Source organism: Pelophylax lessonae (genome assembly GCF_965119305.1).
Source record: "Pelophylax lessonae genome assembly, chromosome: 2".
NCBI classification, from domain to species: Eukaryota; Metazoa; Chordata; class Amphibia; order Anura; family Ranidae; genus Pelophylax; species Pelophylax lessonae.
Window position 1 is genome coordinate 208,454,501 of NC_138769.1, and position 21,024 is coordinate 208,475,524.

The 21,024-nt window shown below is 43.1% G+C and overlaps 1 protein-coding gene across 4 annotated transcripts in view; it reads left to right on the top strand.

Moving 5' to 3' along the window:
* The window catches only part of USP9X (ubiquitin specific peptidase 9 X-linked), a 593,271-nt gene that overhangs the window by 484,810 nt on the left and 87,437 nt on the right, over positions 1-21,024 (top strand). For all 4 annotated transcript variants that reach the window (XM_082246987.1, XM_082246989.1, XM_082246990.1 and 1 more), the window contains exons 30-32: positions 2,589-2,796; positions 3,034-3,254; positions 15,878-16,068. In XM_082246987.1, coding sequence (XP_082103113.1) covers positions 2,589-2,796; positions 3,034-3,254; positions 15,878-16,068 — 620 coding nt within the window. The remainder of the gene's footprint in view (positions 1-2,588; positions 2,797-3,033; positions 3,255-15,877; positions 16,069-21,024) is intronic.

Here is a 21,024-nt window from a genome sequence, read left to right on the forward strand (position 1 = left end):
TGTTTCTTTTGAGGGTACCCAGAAAGGGGGGCAAAGTTTGTTCTTTTCGGGTTTTTGAGGTCCTGATTATCTTTGTGCAGATTTAATTTCTGCAAAGGTTCAGTTAATGTCCGAACTACCTCAGGTACACCCTATCCCTGTCCAGGGAATTTAATTACCTAGGTCCGATTTTAATTCTGACCATTGTGGTCCTTCCTCTGATCAAATTTCCGGAACCACAGGCTGTGATTTACCCGGCTGCTGTCACACAGATAGTTCTCTCTCCCGATTTTGCATACAGGTTCTGAGTCTGGTGGTTAAAAGTACATGAGGAAGGCAGCGCATGAACCACACCGGGATGCAATGGATAAGGAAGTCAGGGGAACATCCAGTATAGAAAGGGTTAACAGTTTATTGGTATTGATAACAGAAAAACAAAGTACAATGGATGACTTGATAAAGCACATAGCGCGAAACATGTAGTCATGGCAACCATATAGCTTGTGGTCCACCCTGGTTCCTAGTATTTCCCCGCAAGTGGCGCCTGTCCGGCTGATGTCACCGCTACGGAACTACAGCAGAGTCCTTTCATCCTCGCGCCGGCTGGTTTCCGGCTTTGTGCACACACACCGCTCAGCAGTCCTGGGAGACTGACCTCCTCGCACTCGTGTTGCTTGCTGCCAGGTGCCCTTGTCCACTCCAGCCCAGGGGGATGTAAGCATTTTACGTACTTTGTTTTTCGGTTATCAATACCAATAAACTGTTAACCCTTTCTATACTGGATGTTCACCTGACTTCCTTATCCATTGCGTCCCGGTGTGGTTCATGCGCTGCCTTCCTCGTGAACTTTTATCCATATCAGCACCCTTCCTATGCTCTTTGGCTAGCAGCAGAAAAAACGCTGGAGAGCCTCACAGGCTTATTTCTATTCCCTCCACCCTAAAGGCACCCCAGGAGCACCAGTTTTGTGATTATTGCTTTGACTTCTGGACTGGAATTTTTCCTATGGCTGCCCTGGGTGCGAATCTCTTTACTGAGCCATTAGTTGGCTAACAGCAGAACAACCGCTGGGGAGCCTGACAGGCTTACTTCTATCCCTCCACCCTACAAGCATCCCAGGAGCGCCTGGTTTGTGATTATTGCTTTAACTTCTGAGTCTGGTGGTATCCACCTTAAAGACAGTTCTGTTTGCACAATCCTATATGCAGCTCCTTTAGCAGGTTTGGCTCCACAGGAAAATACTAAAGTTCGTGGCAAGATCACTGGTTCCTCTGACAGACGCCGAAGGCGTCAAAGGGCCACAGTAAGGCCAGTATCCTCCTCGGCTCAGGCTTCTTTCGCAGTTCCTGTGAGGAATCAAGAGCGAGGATCTTACAATCATCCCGATGGCCGTAAATGTCGCTTGGGGTCTTCCTCTCAGAGAGGACCAGTTGTCCCAAGGGCTAATCTACCATCCTGCTTTACATTCGCTGGTTTTAATGGCTTAGCTATTGAAAGCCAAGTACTGAGGCATAGAGTTCTGTCTGGATCAGTGTTCCCTACTATGGTAAAGGCGAGGAAGTCATCTTCCAGCAAGATATACCATCATATGTTGAAAGCGTAAATTTTGGATGTGATTTGTGCAATACGGGTGTATCTGGCAGCTACTGAGTCCTTTCAGAGGGCAGACTCGCTTTTTGTAGTTACAGACGGACCGAAAAAGTCTGGCCGCTTTTTCGGCTACCATCTTCAGATAGATCGGACAGACAGTGTCTGAGGCCTATTCCATTAAAGGTCAGGTTCCACCTTTTCCTGTCACAGCGCATCCTATTAAGGCGCTGAGTGCTTCTTGAGCCTTCCGTCACCAGGCATCAATATCGCAAGTTTTCAAGGCGGTCACTTGGTCATCTGTACATACCTTCACAAAATTCTATAAGGTAGACACTTTGGCATCTGCGGATGCTTCCTTTGGCTGCAAAGTTTTGCAGGCTGCTGTTTAAGAGGGGATGTTCCCTTTTGGGGGGTGTTTTTCTTTAAACTTTTAATTTGTCAGTGATCCAGTTAAGGCTCCTGTGTCCTGGGTAAGGTTACTTATGTTTAGCCTTGGGTTTCTTTTCCCCACCCCTCATTTTCCATTTGGCACTGCTTTTGGACATCCCAGTAGTTATGATTTATGGAGCGCTGTGTCCATCAATGAATGATAGAGAAAATTGGATTTTTATACTTACCATAAAATACATGTATCTGAGTTAATTGACAGACACAGCACCCACCCCTCTATGGACTTCTGATACTTCTAATACTGCTTGCTACTCAACTGATTACCTAGAAAAGAGAGGGGGGGTTATATACCAAGCTGAGGACAGCCCATGGGCATAGCCAGGTGTTTTTTGTTCTGCCTAGTCCTACTCCTGGAGGAGGCAATATAACCCAGTAGTTATGATTTATGGAGCGCTGTGTCCGTCCAATGAAATAAATGGATTTTATGGTAAGTACAAAAATCCCATTTTTGGAGAAACTTCACATTTTGATTAATTTTGTCAGTTTTGACAACAATGTTGCCATGTATCTGGTGGTAATAATGGCAGTTGAGACAATATCATGTTCTTATGAGGTCTGTTCTCTTTCAGGAATTGATTGATGACTTCATATTCCCAGCATCCAACGTCTATTTGCAGTATATGAAGACCGGAGAGCTACCAGCTGAGCAAGCTATTCCTGTGTGCAGTTCACCAGCCACTATTAATGCAGGTTTTGAGCTTCTGGTTGCGTTAGCTGTGGGATGTGTTCGGAACCTCAGACAGATTGTGGATACATTAAATGAAATGTATTACTCAGGTATTGCACTTGAAAGATGTGTGGGTACATTAAATGAAATGTTCACAGTTGTTGCATATTCAAGGCATGTCAATTAATCCAAAATGTGAGTGTGTTAAGGCATATCTTGGCAGTAAACCTCTGTAAATAACTTTCAATTACTCTGAAAATTATAACCATTTTGGTGCAGATTTTATTCTTTAGATTACTCACTACTAAAAAAATATTAATTAAAAAAACGTTTTTTTGTCTTTACAGGTTGTGAAGCACTTACAGAATGGGAGTATCTGCCCCCAGTTGGTCCACGGCCCCCCAAGGGTTTTGTGGGGCTCAAAAATGCTGGGGCAACGTGCTACATGAACTCTGTTATCCAGCAATTGTATATGATTCCTGCCATTCGTAATGGAATTCTTGCTATTGAAGGCACTGGCAGTGATGTTGATGATGATATGTCTGGGGATGAAAAACAGGACAATGAGGTACATTTTAAAGGGCAACAAGCAGTAAATAAATTCATGAATTTAAGTGTAAATTTATATCCTTGGGGGGGCTAAGAAAATGCATGCATCATACATACTAGGGGGAGTAAATCAGTGGTGAAGGATCTGGGTGTTTTGGTAGCTCATAAGCTTAATAGCATGCAATGCTAAGCTGGGGTTTCCAAAGTGAGCAAATTCCTTTCTTGTATTAAGAGGTATAGACTCCAGAGAGAAAGATATTTTGCCCCTGTACAAATCATTAGTAAGACCTCATCTGGAATATGCAGTTCAGCTTTAGGCACCAGTTCATAAAAAATGATATTGGAGAAAGTGCAGAGTAGAGCAACCAAACCTCTAATAAGAGGCATGGAGGAGCTCAGCTATGAGTATAGATTAGAAGAACTGAATGTTTTCGCTCTTGAAGATTAAAGGGGGATATGAGTCCATGTAGTGAACTTGGGTGTTGAGTCATTCACTTTAAGGTCATCACAGAGAACAAGGGGGCACTCTTTACATCTGGAGGAAGAGATTTAATCCCAAATACAGAAAGGTTTCTTCACAGTAAACTGAAAATGTGGAATAGAATCTCACAAGAGCTGGTTCTGGCCAGCTAAGTAGATTGCTTTAAAAAAGGCCTTGATTATTTCCTGAATGTATATAACTCGATACTAACATATATAGGGCAAGATCCGGGGATTATCCGAATGCCTCTTGGGGATCAGGAAGGGATATTTTTCCCCTGCTGGAGCAAATTGGATAATGCTTTGCTAGGTCAACTGTGGTTATAGTATTGTGTATATGGGATTGTATGATTTTTTTTTTTTTTTCCTTTTTATTGGTTGAACTAGATGGACTTGTGTCGTTTTTCAACCTGTCTATGGAATATGCAATGTTATCTAGAAAAATTGCTTTTTTTTTTTTTCTTCAGAAGTCAGACTGCACATTGAGTAGGTCTAAGTTTTACTGAATTCTTTTCTACTGGAGTTGTGTTTCACGTTGCTTTTTTGGTGGACCTGCAGCATCTTGCTATAAATGCTGTGCTGTACATTTTTCCATTTTAAGTCTATATTACCTGGTAGATCTTTTAGTCATAGTTGTTTGAGGGTTTTTTTTCTTCCTTTTAAAAATTTAGAGAACTGTCAGAACCCTTCAGTTTTTTTTTTTGTTTTTTTTTTTATCGTTTCTGTAGCTATGTTGAGGAGATTTTCTCACACTTCTCAGTCTTTTGACTTTTTCATTAGGACAGAAAACAAAATTTCTTTAACAGGCACGGAATAATAAAAAAAAATTAGCACCTTTGGGGCAAGCTCCAAATTGGTTATGCTTTTATCAATCCCCCCCCCCCCCCCTCACCATTCCTAAACATGTAATTCGAGTCCTCTCTTGTTCCATCTTTGCTGCAGCTCAGCTCTCATTCCTCTTCTCACAGAACCCTCTGAGAGCAGGGGAGCCATTGGCTCCCGTTGCTGTCAAGTCAAATCCTGTGAGAGAGCGGGGCGCCTGCCTGAGCTGTGCTGTGTGTGTCTTTAGTAGACACACAGCCCAGCTTGGTAGCGCATGCAGCTTGCAGAGGGGGCATTCCGAGAACAGAGCTTGCGGACAGTGCTATCAGAGAACACAAAAAGTGGAGAAAAGCCACCGCTCTGTGCAATATCCTTACACATAGCAGCTTACTGTATTATCTTTCTATTTTGAATTACAACAGATTAGACTTTAATATCATTTTAAAAACAATAGAGGCTCCTTTGCTTTTTCTTGTAATTTATATAGTTTACTGGAGCTTTGCATTTTTTATCCTGCCTGCAGATTATACAAATCTCCCAGACTGTTCTCAGTCAAACCTTGCGAGTCACTGGCTAGGCACACAGATGTAACTGTTGTTCAACAACTTTAAAGATGAAAGGTACAGTAAAGATGTTAATGGTGTGGAAACCCTAGATCTTTACTGCATTGAGTGCCCCAAAATGATGGGCAATAAATCGCAGCATACTACTGAACCTGAAGACCGGTGCCAAGTAAGAAAGCAGATACGGTGTGAGCAGTACTGTAGTCTGTTAGGTACCATTTGATATTTGTTGTGGCCACGGTTTAGTTTTAAACTACAATAATGCATAGTAGTTAAAATAATGATAATAAGCTACATGTTTAGATTAACTGAAAAAGATTAACTGTTGAATTTACCCCCAGTTATCTTCTCTTCCAGAAGCAGGGGTACCTAAGGAAGTGTTTAGCAATGTAGTGGACCCATCAGGAAGTGGTTAACAAAATAGTGTACTATATTTGGACCAAAGATGTGGAGGCCACTTAAGTTGTATACTGTAATTTTTTTCCTGGGGAAAAAAATGTTTCTGTGAATGTATGTGTGTAAAAAAAAAAAAATGTATATATATATATATATATATATATATATACACACACACACACACGTGTGTATGTGTGTGTATATATATATATATATATATATATATATATATATATACACACACACACACACGTGTGTATGTGTGTATATATATATATACTGGAGATCAAAATTGGAAAACAATATATGAACACTTGATTTCCGAAATCATGTAATCTTCATTGCTCCAACATTTTATGGAATTTTTGTATTGGGGCTATACCATGCGAAAAGAACAGTATTTTTCAAAATAACCAAGGCTGTTAAAAAACCTTAATTTTGTAGAAAACACAATAATAAAAATTAGAGATCCCCACTCAGCCATGTAGCTGTATAATAGGCCCAACCAGGGCTTTTTTTCCTCAGAGAATAGGTGCTGGGACTCACCTTCCCCGCCCACAGCCCCACCCAACTCTGCCCACAACCCCACCCAACTCTGCCCACAACCCCACCCAACTCTGCCCACAACCCCACCCAACTCTGCCCACAACCCCACCCCCAGCCACGCTTTCCTCAGAGTTGAAAATTACATGGTCGCCAAATAGTGGGTGTGATCGAAGCTTAGAACTGCGTATCGCAGAAGGCGCAAGATTCAGAAGAGTGAAGCACACATTACCCCTTCCCTGTACACATTACTCCCCTCCCTGTACATACAGCCCCTTCCCTGTACACATTACCCCCCTTCCCTGTACACATTACCCCCCTTCCCTGTACACATTACCCCCCTTCCCTGTACACACAGCCCCCTTCCCTGTACACACAGCCCCCTCCCCTGTGTACACACAGCCCCACTCTTGCACAAATTATCCCCCTCCCTGTACACATTACTCCCCTCCATATTTGTTGTACACCATTCCCCCCCTTTTGCACATTACTTCCTCCCTGTACATACTTCCTCCCTCCATTCATTACTCCTATACACATTGGCCCCCACCCCCCTCCACATTATGCCACTTCACAAAATTCTTCACCCATTCTCCTTTACAATGCCCAATCCCCTTCATTGATTTTTTCTTAGCCCAGCAAGGGTTAAAGCTGATGCTGGCAGGGTGCTTTCTCCACTGGGCTCAGCACTGGGGATTCACAATTTCAGAAAGCTGTAAATCACCCACAGTGACAGTCTGCTCACATTCCTGACATCGAGGGCCGACCTGCTGACCTGTCCAGCTGCATTTTCTTGAAGTATACATACAGGGATGACAAGGCTGATCCTCAGACACCCTCAGAAGTAAGGCAAGTGCTGGTGCAGGTCAGGGCAGCTCACACTTACCTCTTGTTGAACTTGTTCAAATGTGCTCGCTTCAGGCTCTCAGCCATGCTGGAGGAGGTGGGTGGAGCCAAAACTGACTAGGTGCGGAGGAGGAAGAGAAGTTCCTCCTCCTCTCTGAATGCTGGGTCCTCTCCTTGGCCTCATAACGTGACGTCACTGGTTGCTAGACGCCAAGAGGCAGGTTATTCTAGCAACCAGTCCTGGAGGCAGCAGAGAGGCCAGCGGACAGTGCAGGGCAGTGCCGCTGCTCCTGATTTACAATAAATGTGAGTGACGCAGCTTCGCCACGCCCCCCTCCCCATCTGCGGGAGCCCGGAGAGGACAGGGTTGCCAAAGGTTCCGGAAATCCCTATTGCCGCGTTTCGGCAGAAACAAAGCCATTGGTCATACTCCTGCTGCAGAAAACATTCCCCAAACTGACGCCTCCCCCTCCACCTTGCACTGACTTCTTTACACACTTTGGGTTGAGTCTTTCCCCAATTTGACGATGAACATAATGTTTCCCATTGGACCCAAATATATTCAACTTTGAACCAGTTCTTCTCTGTCCACACAACATGCTCCTCAGCAAAGGCTAGTCTAGCCTTTTGATTTTTTTTTTCTCTGCTAATGAGAGGTTTGGTCACTGCAGAGTGGGCTGTCAGTCCAAATTCTCTTAAACAACGAGATTCTGTATGACGAGACCAATCTTTACTTGTTCAGCGCTGAACTGGTGAGCAATCGCAGCTGAAGTGTTGAACTGATTGCCCATTGAGATGCTCTCCATCATTATTCTGTCTTCTCTTGCATTTGTCTTTCGTGGATGACCAGCCTTCTTGGGGGGACTCGAATACGTTTTTGACGTCGTAAAGATGCAATATTCTAGAAATCACAGCTCTGAAATGACAACGTTCTCTTGCTAAGACTGAACGGGTCATCCCTTTTGGCCTTCATCTGGACATTCTGCTGCCGGAGGATTTTCAGTCACTTTTGAATGGCTCACCGTCTTGCAGTTAGGCTGGCAGTTAAATAGGGTTTGTCAGATAATTAAAGAAACTAGCACAAGGTGCCAGATTAATACTAATTACTGGGAGGTATCCGAAAGTGTTCTCTAATTTTGATCAATGTTATTTTTCAAATCTCATTGGTTTTTTATTCTGTGCTTCAAAATATGTTACTTATGAAATATACTTAACAAAACTGCTTTTTTACGCCTTTTTAGATAGCTTCAAATAGGACTAAGCAGTGACCCTGAAATTTATGAAATTGTAGGTTGTTTTTTATTTTTGATCTCCTGTGTGTGCGCGTGTGTATGTATGTATGTATGTATGTATGTATATATATATATATATATATATATATATATATATATATATATATATATATATATATTATATTGTCAAAAGTATTGGGACGTCTGCCTTTACACGCAAATTATGTTTAATGGCAGGCGTCCCAGTCTTAGTCCGTAGGGTTCAATATTGAGTTGGCCCACCCATTGCAGCTATAACTGCATCAAGTCTTCTGGGAAGGCTGTCCACAAGGTTTAGGTATGTCTATGGGAATGTTTGACCAATTTTCCAGAAGCGCATTTGTGAGGTCAGGCACTGATGGACAAGAAGGCCTGGCTCGTGTCTCCGTTATAATTCATCCCAAAGGTGTTCTATCGGGTTGAGGTCAGGACTCTGTGCAGGCCAGTCAAGACCCCCCCCCCCCCCCCAAATTCCCTCATCCAGTTCTTTATGACCTTGCTTTGTGCACTGGTGTGAAGTTATTTTGGAACAAGAACGGGCCATCCCCAAACTGTTAAAACAAATATGGTAGTATGAAATTGTCCAAAAATGTCTTGGTAGGTATGCTGACGCCTTAAGAGTTCCCTTCACTGGAACTAGGGGCCTAAGCCTAATCCCTGAAAAACAAACCCACACCAATAACTTCACACAACCATTAATGTCTAAACCACTGGCAACAAAAGTGAGTACACCCCTAAGTCAATATGTCCAAATTGGGGCTAAAGTGTCTATTTTGTGTGGCCACCTTTCTTTTCCAGGACTGCCTAACCCTCTTGGGCAATGGAGTTCATCAGAGCTTCACAGGTTGCCACTGGAGTCCTCTTCCACCATGACGACATAACGGAGCTGGTGAATGTTGGAGACCTTCTGTTTAAGGATGCCCCACAGATACTTAATAGGGTTTAGATCTGGAGACATGCTTGGCCATTCCATCACCTTTACCCTCAGCTTCTTTAGCAAGGCAGTGGTTGTCTTGGAGGTGTGTTTGGGATCTTTATCATGTTGGAATACTGCCCTGCAGCCCAGTCTCTGAAGGGAGGGGGATCATGCTCTGCTTCAGTATGTCACAGTACATGTTGACATTCATGGTTCCCTCAATAAACTGTAGCTTCCCAGTGGCGGCAGCACTCATGCAGTCCCAGACCATGACACTCCCACCACCATGCTTGACTGTAGGCAACACACACTTGTCTTTGTACTCCTCACCCGGATGCCACCACACACGCTTGACACCATCTGAACCAAATAAATTTATCTTGGTCTCATCAAACCACTGGACATGGTTCCAGCAATCCATGTCCCTAGTCTGCTTGTCTTCAGCAAACTGTTTGCAGGCTTTCTTGTGCATCATCTTTAGAAGAGGTTTCCTTCTGGGACGACAGCCATGCAGACCAATTTGATGCAGTGCGCATCATATGGTCTGAGCACTGACAGGCTAACCACCCCCTCACCCCTCCAACCTCTGCAGCAATTCTGGCAGCACTCATACGTCTTTTTCCCAAAGACAACCTTTGGATATGACGCTGAGCACGTGCACTCAACTTCTTTGGTCGAGCATGGGCGAGGCCTGTTCTGAGTGGAACCTGTCCTGTTAAACCGCTGTATGGTCTTGGCCACCGTGCTGCAGATCAGTTTCAGGGTCTTGGCAATCTTCTTATAACCTAGGCCATCTTTATGTAGAGCAACAATTCTTTTTTTCAGATCCACAGGGAGTTATTTGACATGAGGTGTCATGTTGAACTTCCAGTGACCAGTATGAGAGTGAATGCGATAACCCCAAATTTAACACCTGCTCCCCATTCATACCTGAGCCCTTTTAACACTAAGTCATATGACACCGGGGAGGTAAAATGGCAAATTGGGCCCAATATGGTCATTTTCACTTAGGAGTGTACTCACTTTTGTTGCCAGCGGTTTAGGCATTATTGGCAGTGTGTTGAGTAATTTTGAGGGGACAGCAAATTTTCACTGTTATACAAGCTGTACACTCACTACATTACGTTGTAGCAAAGTGTTATTTCTTCACTGTTGTCACATAAGATATAATAAAATATTTACAAAAATGTAAGGGGTGTACTCACTTGTGTGTGTGTGTGTGTGTGTGTGTGTGTGTGTGTGTGTGTGTGTGTGGATGGATGGATAGATACACACACACATTGCTCAGCATATGAGTATACCTGAACAGATTTGTCAGAAAACCTTTACTTTCCTTTCAGAATCAACATTTTCTATGGAACGCTATACTACAAAATACTCCCACAAATGGGAGCCATTGATTGCAACCTAGATGTGTTAATTTGCACACACAAAAAAAGTGTTTTTCCTAACAAATTCGCTTAAGACCATGTTGCAAGAATAAAAACACCCCAATGAAAGTCTTAGGCGCAAAGCTACATTTTAGACAAAATCCAAGTAAACCAGAATTCAAGTACAAGTGAGCCAAATTATTAAACAATTGTCCAGCAGACAGTAGATTATAAAAGGGTGTTGCTTAACAAAGAAAACTCCTCCTCATTTCATGCTGTCAGCTATGGCACCACATAGAAGAGAAATGTCACAAGGCCAGAAAGAAAAAATAACTTCTTTGCGCAAAAAAGGTGAAGGCAGCAAGAAGATCAGCAAAGCTTTACTTGGTAGTCAAAATACTGTAGAAAAAGTGATACAAAAATTTAACAAAGATGGAACTTCAACCATCCCACAGAAATGTCCAGGCCGTCCACGGAAGTTAACACCTCGATAGGAGCGTCTTCTGATGAGATGGGTTGAAGAAAATCTCCATGCTAGTTGACTGCAGTTAGCTAAAGAAATAGAAAACCAAACTGGGATGATTGTTTCTCGTGACACAATACGGCATACACTGCAGAGAAATGGCATGCATGGGTGTCATGCACAAAGAAAGCTTCTCCTAAAGTCCACAAAAAGCCTGCCTAGAATTTGCCAGGGCCCATGCTGAAAAATATTACTACTGGGACTCTATACTCTCAAGTGATTAGACCATGGTAAATGTTTTTGGAACTCTCAAGTGATGAGACCATGGTAAATGTTTTTGGAACTGATGTCTTCAATACTGTATGGATTCAAAACTGTATGGCATTGCAAAGGTGAGGAGTACAAAGAAAAATGCATGGTGCCTACAGTGAAACATGGTGGTGGCAGTGTTCTGCTGTGGTGTTTGCATGGGTGCTGCAGCTGTCGGGGAGCTGCATTTCATTGATGGTATCTTGAATTCACAGATGTACTGCTCTATATTGAAAAAGAAGATGCTACCATCACTCCGTGCACTTGATCGTCGTGCACTTTTCCAACATGACAATTATCCAAAACACACATCTAAGGGCCGTTGTTGCATTTCTGAAGGACGGGGCGAAAGTGATTCAGTGGCAAAGTACTTTATGTCTCCTGATCTGAACCCAATTGAACACCTATGGGAAATTCTGAAGAGACAAGTTGAGCATCGCTCTCCATCCAGCATCCAGGCTCTAAAAGAGGTTGTTCTTGAAGAATGGAAAAAGATAATGTTGCAATATATTGCCAAATTGTTCATTCCATGCCTAGACGACTTGGTGCTGTCCTTACGAATCATGGAGGTCATACAAAATACTAGATGTAGTAGTTTTTGTTGTGGGGTGTATTCATTTTTACATCAACTAATTTGAGTAAAACTGAAGATTTTGTAATCTTAAGTTGTAATATTAACCTTACTTTCATGTAATGGGGCTAAATATATGTTCTATAAAACTCAGTTTTGTCAAAACTTTGGAAATAGTTATTGTATACTTTGAGATATTGTTTAAAATCTTAGAGGTGTGTGTATATATGTGTGTGTGTGTGTGTGTGTGTGTGTGTGTGTGTGTGTGTGTGTGTGTGTGTGTGTGTGTGTGTGTGTATGTATGTATGTATGTATGTATATATATATATTTAACTACCCCAGGAAAATATTGATTAGACGCTCTTTTCAAATATGAAATTGGTTCATAATAATTTTTGTTGGTACAATAAAATCATTCAAAATATGTTATGACCAAACGCTTAATAAATCAGGCTCTAGTCTACGTGTTTTGTGGATGTTCCGCATCCTCAGGACTGCAACTATGTTAGGACAAACTTGACAGAGTCAATCCATTTAAAAAGAAGACAAAAGTACAGCATATTACATATTCATCAAATGCTCAATATATTTACAAACCTCAAATTGGCAATTAAATTCTACATCCACAGGTAAACCTCATAGAAAGATATAGATATATATCTGCCATAATGCTGAAAAAAAAAATACATACAATACCCAAACATATGATGTATGGATGAACTATCTGTCCTCTTAGGCTGTGGAGAAGCACCAGGGGACTGGGAGAGAGAGAACAGAACACCCCTAGAAATGATTTATGGAAACAGATTTCTAAATATATATATATATATATATATATATATATATATATATATATATATATTATTTATATATATATATATGTGTATATATATATATATATATATATATATATATATACAGTGGGTATGGAAAGTATTCAGACCCCCTTAAATTTTTCACTCTTTGTTATATTGCAGCCATTTGCTAAAATCATTTAAGTTCATTCTTCTTCCTCATGAATGTACACATAGCACCCCATACTGACAGAAAAACACAGAAATGTTGACATTGTTGCAGATTTATTAAAAAAGAAAAACTGAAATATCACATGGTCCTAAGTATTCAGACCCTTTGCTCAGTATTTAGTAGAAGCCCCCTTTTGATCTAATACAGCCAGGAGTCTTTTTGGGAAAGATGCAACAAGTCTTTCACACCTGGATTTGGGGATCCTCTGCCATTTCTCCTTGCAGATCCTCTCCAGTTCTGTCAGGTTGGATGGTAAACGTTGGTGGACAGCCATTTTTAGGTCTCTCCAGAGATGCTCAATTGGGTTTAAGTCAGGGCTCTGGCTGGGCCATTCAAGAACAGTCACGGAGTTGTTGTGAAGCCACTCCTTCGTTATTTTAGCTGTGTGCTTAGGGTCATTGTCTTGTTGGAAGGTAAACCTTCGGCCCAGTCTGAGGTCCAGAGCACTCTGGAGAAGGTTTTTGTCCAGGATATCCCTGTACTTGGCCGCATTCATCTTTCCCTCGATTGCAACCAGTCGTCCTGTCCCTGCAGCTGAAAAACACCCCCACAGCATGATGCTGCCACCACCATGCTTCACTGTTGGGACTGTATTGGACAGGTGATGAGCAGTGCCTGGTTTTCTCCATACATACCTCTTAGAATTAAGGCCAAAAAGTTCTATTTTGGTCTCATCAGACCAGAGAATCTTATTTCTCACCATTTTGGAGTCCTTCAGGTGTTTTTTTAGCAAACTCCATGCAGGCTTTCATTTGTCTTACACTGAGGAGAGGCTTCCGTCGGGCCACTCTGCCATAAAGCCCCGACTGGTGGAGGGCTGCAGTGATGGTTGACTTTCTACAACTTTCTCCCATCTCCTGACTGCATCTCTGGAGCTCAGCCACAGTGATCTTTGGGTTCTTCTTTACCTCTCTCACCAAGGCTCTTCTCCCCCCGATAGCTCAGTTTGGCCGGATGGCCAGCTCTAGGAAGGGTTCTGGTCGTCCCAAACGTCTTCCATTTGAGGATTATGGAGGCCACTGTGCTCTTAGGAACCTTAAGTGCAGCAGAAATCTTTTTGTAACCTTGGCCAGATCTGTGCCTTGCCACAATTCTGTCTCTGAGCTCTTCAGGCAGTTCCTTTTGACCTCATGATTCTCATTTGCTCTGACATGCATTGTGATCTGGAAGGTCTTATATAGACAGGTATGTGGCTTTCCTAATCAAGTCCAATCAGTATAATCAAACACAGCTGGACTCAAATTAAGGTGTAGAACCATCTCAAGGATGATCAGAAGAAATGGAAAGCACCTGAGTTAAATATATGAGTGTCACAGCAAAGGGTCTGAATACTTAGGACCATGTGATATTTCAGTTTTTCTTTTTTAATAAATCTGCAACAATGTCAACAATTCTGTGTTTTTCTGTCAGTATGGGGTGCTATGTGTACATTCATGAGGAAGAAGAATGAACTTAAATGATTTTAGCAAATGGCTGCAATATAACAGAGTGAAAAATTTAAGGGGGTCTGAATACTTTCCGTACCCACTATATATCACACAGGAGGAACAGCCAGAATGTATTAAATATGTCATACCATCGCTCAACTTGAAGAACTAAATTAAACCCTAGAAAGAATAATCTAACTCCAAAGGGTCATAGCCAGTGGATAACAGGAGTCTGTGTATTCTCCTAGTTATCCATTCATCACTCTAACAAAACAAATCTATAATACAACCAGGTCAAGAGATGACAATTGGAGATCACAATAGTAGTTTATTAGTAAACGGGTACAAATAGGAGTATTCGCAAACCATTTACCCCAAAAGTGATCTCACCAAACCTTGATAAACTTGAGTCTGATATCTCCTCACACCTTGTGTCCTAAACTACCAATATGCCAGTCAAAGAACTTATTAAGGGGGAGTCTCTTACTCTCTAAATATACCCCTGAGCTTCCCAAGGACCACCACCAGTATCCACACAGGGAGGGCTGTGGGGGCCAAAGACTGCTCACCCAGAAGTGATGCAATCTCCAGACTGAATGTTACTTAGATCACATAGTCTGTTCACCATATTCACTCCACCTTTTGGGGGTAAACAGGAAGACAGCCTGGAGATCCACCTGAAAGACCCAAGGGCAGCCTGGGCTCACCTCATTAGTTGGGACACAGTGCAGGAGGGTGCAAAGGGATACCCACTACAACCCAAAAGACCACGCAAAAACACCACAGCTGAAGGCTCAGAGCAAAAGACAAAAAAAAAAAAAAACCCCAAACTGAAAAAGTGGACAACAGACCAGAAAAAGACAGAACAACCACAACAAACTAAACCCAAGATAGAAAACAACTCAACCCAAAACAAACACAGATAATTTCTTAGGGTGTTCTGTTTTCTCCCTCCCGGTCCTCTGATGCTTCCCACAGCCTGAGATGACCTAGATTGTTTGAATACCTATACACCATTTGTGTTTAGGTATTGTATGTGTTTATTTTTCCAGCATTATGACAGGTTTTATAAACCATTCGATGAGGTTTACCTGTAGATGTATAATTTGATCACTAATTTAATGTTTGTGAATTATATTAATCATTTGATGGATATGTAATATGCTGTAAGTTTGTCCTCTAAACAGATAGATTGACTCTCTTGCCAAGTTATGTCCTAACATACTCACGGTCCTGAGGAAGTGGAATACACATGAGGTGTTGGGTTGTAACATGTATTTGATTTTATTGTACCAATAATTCATTTTTATTGGTTTGTATTAATCATTAACCATTTTATAAATATTTAAGAAGAGTGTCTAATCAATATTTTCCTGGGGTAGTTGTTAAAAAAAAAAAAAAAAAAACTTTTTTTTTTTTTTTTTTTTCTTAATTTTGGTTTAACAATAGTGGACGCATCAGAAATACCATCTATGACTTATCACTTCCTTTTTGCATACCTTAGATAGAATTGAAAATAGAAAATGTTGTGACATGCCAGACTTGTAGTGAAATGTTTATCATTATTTAGCTGCTGTTGGTGTTGTGCTCTAATCTCTTTTATGTTGGTGGTTAGCTGATTGTCTATTTTTCCTTACAGAGCAACGTAGACCCACGGGATGATGTTTTTGGTTACCCTCACCAATATGAAGATAAGCCTTCACTAAGTAAAACAGAGGACAGAAAAGAATACAATATTGGTGTACTAAGGCATCTGCAGGTCATCTTTGGGCATTTGGCTGCATCCAGATTGCAGTATTATGTTCCTAGAGGATTTTGGAAACAGTTCAGGTAGGTTGCATCCAATAAAAATATGTTCTTTAATTTCTCTACCATCTATTGAGGGACACAGCCTAATCATAATAAGCAACCTAGAGTTATTCTGCCTACGGGAGAAATTGGAGAGTAGGCACACAGAATCCGAAGGCCACCTCCCTAGAGGCTGTAATTCTTCTCACCTCATACCATCTCATTTTCTTTTAGTGTCCTTGGAAGCATAGGTCTTTTTTTCTGCTTTGCTATATTTTCCATTTGACTCTAAAAATATTTCTTCTATCAACAGCTACTTGAAAATTTAGCTTGGATATAGTAAATAATGAATGTGCTTCCAATTAGCCAATGAACACATTTTTTTCCCAGTTCTAAAAGAATACCGATGTTCTCTTTGTGACCGTGTTGCGGTTAGCAGTGACTTACCCATCTGTATTCAAGTTAGCACAGGCTCTGCTTTCATTCAAGCCAGTCATTGGGGATTTCTTGCAGAGTTTTGGAGTGAAGCAGATGTAGTTCCCTGGCCAAATTTGAAACTCCACTGCTCTCGCTGGTAGAGTATTGCATCCAGGAATTTTATAGATGGGTGCATCCACTAAGATGTTTCTGTATACGTTTTTTTTTTTTTTTCCAGTGAGTTTATCTACAAGGTTCAGAAATATCCAAAAAATCCTGTATAAAAAAAAAAAAAAAAAAAATCTGCCCCAAATAGAAAAACAATATACATAGAAATATAAGTGTCATGATGGCAGTACTCAAGAATATTTCTGAAAAGAGAACAGTAAATACAAACAAAAAACTGTACTGGCCCGCTGCCGGTACCATGTGATCACTGTGACCAAGGACAGCAGATCACATAATTGTAAAGCATGAATGGCTTTGATGCCATTCATTGTGTACAATTGTGTTAATAAATGTGCCGATGACATGGTACAGACAGGGCCAATCTCACCCCATCTGTACCATGTGATTAGCTGTGGCCAATCATAACAATACACACACACACTACGCATGATTTCATTCAGTAAAAATGCTTGCTTAGAGGGTTAGAAATTTTTTTTTAACACACTTATAGCAGTGATTTATATTTAATTCATTTACGAATACAGCGCTGCATAAATCATAACTAGTGGGTTATATTGCCTCCTCCAGGAGTAGCACTAGTCAGAACAAAAAACACCTGGTTACGCCCATGGGCCATCCTCAGCTTGATATATAAACCCCCCCCCCCCCTCTGCTCTAGGTAAACAGTTTTAATCGGTCTAGTCAGGAGTAAGGACCTATGGTCCCAGGTTCTCTGGTCCTAGCAATTTTCTCCTTTCTTACATCTTTTTTGTTTTCTCTCAGGAGATCTAAAATCAACTGCCGGGCTGGGCAATGGGCTGGATAATCTAGATCCAGTGGTTCCCCCAGCCAGCAAACGCGTGCAAACCGCAGCTACATGCTAGGTCGGCCGCTACATAGCCTCATGGACAGAGGCTGGCCCGCGATTTAAATGTCTCGCAGGGTCGCATACGACCGGGCTTAGGTCTGAGTCGCAGCAGTCCCTTAGCCAACAGCTCCCCCATTTCGGTGGCAAGGAGTTCTGTCTGGAGCGTTACCCGCATGGAAGGGTAAGTACAGTCCAACCTCTCCCCTTTTGGTGGTTTTCATTGGGGTGGACGCGGGTAACATCCAGGGGCGGTCTGACCTGCTTGCAGGTTCCCTCCTCCCATCCCTCACTGAGCTGGGCTTCCCCCATTCCCCCCTGTCTGGACCTAGAGTCTGGTGGGGGTCCCAGGGCAGAGAATGCAGCAGAGGCCCCTGGGTTCTCCCCTGCTATACCCACTCTGTAAGGGTCCTGGGATAGTGTGTATCCTGCCCGGTAGTCCGAAGGGGTCCTAGTGTCGGAGACCCCTAGGTGCATGCCCTGCTGTTTTCAGTGTGGGTATATTGTGACGGGGGTCCCCAGTGCAGAGACTGGTGCAGAATGCACAGCAGAGTGTCCCCTAAACATGGGTCATACCTTCGGGGGGGTCCCCTTGCAGAGGGGGGGAGCATTGCAGAGGGTGCTGGAAAGATCCTGGCAGCATGCTTCAGTGTTTGTAGCTGATGGTGGCCATTTTCCCTTAGTCTGTCTGGTCTCCGGTTGGTGGCCATGTTTGTGTAGCCGGATGATGTCATGGGGGCATTTTCCCTTAGTCTGGGAGATGCTGGAGACAACTGAACCCTCGTGGGGATGCCAAAGCTCCTCCTTTTCCTCTTCCTCCTTAGTTTCCTCTTCCTGTGCCTGAGACATATGAACAGGGAAGAGCGTCCATGATGATGCTGGGTTAGAATTCTCAGCGCTCCTGCAGTCGGTAGGGTGAGTCTTTGGGGGTCCCTGTTATCTCTCTCTCACTGCTGATAGGTACCCTGAGCCTTGAGGGGTTCCTTTAGTTGTGCCAAAGGATAATTTTTGTACTGCAAGGTCTTCCTTTCCTTATGAAACTTCGGGGTCACAGCCCAACGATAATAGGAAGTGGCGTGTGGGCAAAGGCCTAGGAGAAAGCATCCCCAGCTCAGGCTGTCTCATCTGATTCTGAGCCTAATGCCGCAGTGGACGCGGCCTGTCCAGGGGGATTTATTATCACACCCCCTGATCCATCCGACGATTCCTCTATGGTCGCAGCAGCAAATGAAAAAGCGCTGGTAGACGCACTTATCACTGCTGTGCGTAATGTAGCCACGGATGTGTCTGTGTCGTTTGGTACACACATTTCACATTGTTCTCCAAAGGTGTTTCCTTATGTGCCTTATTTTGACAGTTTTTCCTGTAAGAATTGGGAACAACCAAAATTACCCTTTGTGGTCCCCAAACGTTTTGCTGTACATTACCCTTTGAGGAGTCACTTTTAAAAAAGTGGGATAGTCCACCAGTGGTGGACCCTCCTGTTTCTAGGTTGAGTAAAGCAACCATGATCCCAGTGAAGGAATCCCTGTTCTTTAACCTCCCTGGCGGTATGATTCTTTCCGATTTTAGGTGCTGAAAGAGGTACAATTAAGTAATTCTTAAGGACGAGCAGCCCGAACCAACTATTTACATATGATTTTTTTTTTTTACTGTGCGTTCTTCTTTATAACATCTCGGGTATGATAAAGTTTGAAACACAAAATCAAAAATTATAATATAATAAATAACTATAAATAAGTTAAAAGTGCGTGTGTGTGTGTGTGTGTGTGTGTGTATATATATATATATATATATGTTTTTTACATTTCAAATTTTCCGCCAGTTTCACCCCCCTGCGAGCGTCGCGTCGCAGGAGGCGGAAGCCGGGGCTCACAAGCATCGGGCGGAAGATCCGGCCGCCGTATGCTGAAGGGACACTTCGCTGGATCCCGGCGACAAGGTAAGTAACCCTCTACAAGGATCCACCGATGCTCCCTGGCGGTATCCCGAGTGTGGCTCGGGGGTTACCGCTTATGGCAGTGAAATCCCACCCCGAGCCACACTCGGGAATACCGCCAGGGAGGTTAAGGACCTGGCTGACATGAAAGCGGAGGCTGTGGCACGCAGCATGCTTACTATGGCTGGTTTGGCATCACAGCCAGTTTTTGCCTTAGCCCTGGTGTCTCAGACCCTAAGTGAATGGGCCAAGCTTTTGCGCCAGGGCCTGGGGGGCGAGCAGTTCCCCACTGCTTATGTTGATTTAGTGGACCAGTTGGGCCATGGGCTGCAGTTTATTTGTGATGCAGCTTTGGATACATCTCCTGTGCTGTCCAAACTTTCTGACTCAATGCTGGTGGTTAGACGAGTGCTGTGGCTTAAGGATCGGTCTGCAGACCAAGCCTCTAAGAAAGCGCTCCTTGAACTGCCCTTTCAAGGTGATCGCTTGTTTGGGTCTACCCATGATGACATCATTAAGGGTATCACGGGGGGGGGGGGGGTTACCTTCCTGCCCCAGTGAAGGAAAGGGAAGGAGCCTCGCCTCAGCCCATAGAAAATTATTTTTTTGGGTAAGCCTAGAGATAGCTTCCCCAGACCAGCAGACAAGACTCTTTCAGCATGAAGGTCTGTTCTCACCTATTATTGGAATGGGGGGACATTTTCGCTGGTTTCCGGCCCCCCTAGACTACTTTGGTGTGCGTCAAGGAGATCCGCAAAATGTTTATTTTTTCGGGGGAACCCAGAAAAGGGGACAGCTTGTCCTTTTCAGTTTTTTTTTACGTACTGAATCTCCTTGTGTGGATTTAATTCCAGCAAAGGTTCATGTGATGTCTGAACTACCAAAGGGTCCCCCCTGTCCCTGTCTAGGGAATTGATTGACCTAGGTCTGATTTTAATTCTGACCAGGGTGGTCCTTCCTCTGGACAAATTTCAGGTACCACAGGCCATGATGCACCGTTGCTATCAGACAGTTCTCTCTCCCGATTTGCATACAGGTTCTAAATCTGGTAGTATCCACCTTCAAGACAGTTCTGTATGCACAGTGCTACATGCAGCTCCTGTAGCAGGTTTGGCTCCACAGGAGGATACCGAAGTTAGTGACGAGGTCACGGGAACCTCTGACAGACGTCAAAGGGCCACAGTAAGGCCAGCATCATCCTCGGCTAAGGCTTCACCTGCAGTTCCTTTGAGGAATCAAGAGCAAGGATCTTACAATCATCCTGGTGGCTGTAAACATCCTTTGGGGGTTTTCCTCTGAGAGAAGACCAGTTGTCCCAAGGGCTGATCCACCATCTTGCTTTACAGTCACTGGTTTTAATGGCTTTACTATTGAAAGCCAGGTACTAAGAGATGGAGGTCTGTCTGGATCAGTGATCCCTACTGGTGAAGGCAGGGAGGTCGTCTTTCAGCAAGATCTACCATCGTACGTGGAAAGTGTACATTTCTTGGTTTAAGTCGATTGGAGCTCATCCTCGATCCTTTTCTATGGCTTGGATCTTAACCTTTCTTCAATAGGGCATTGATCAGAAGTTGGCCTTGAGTACCATCAAGGGCCAGGTGTCTGCCTT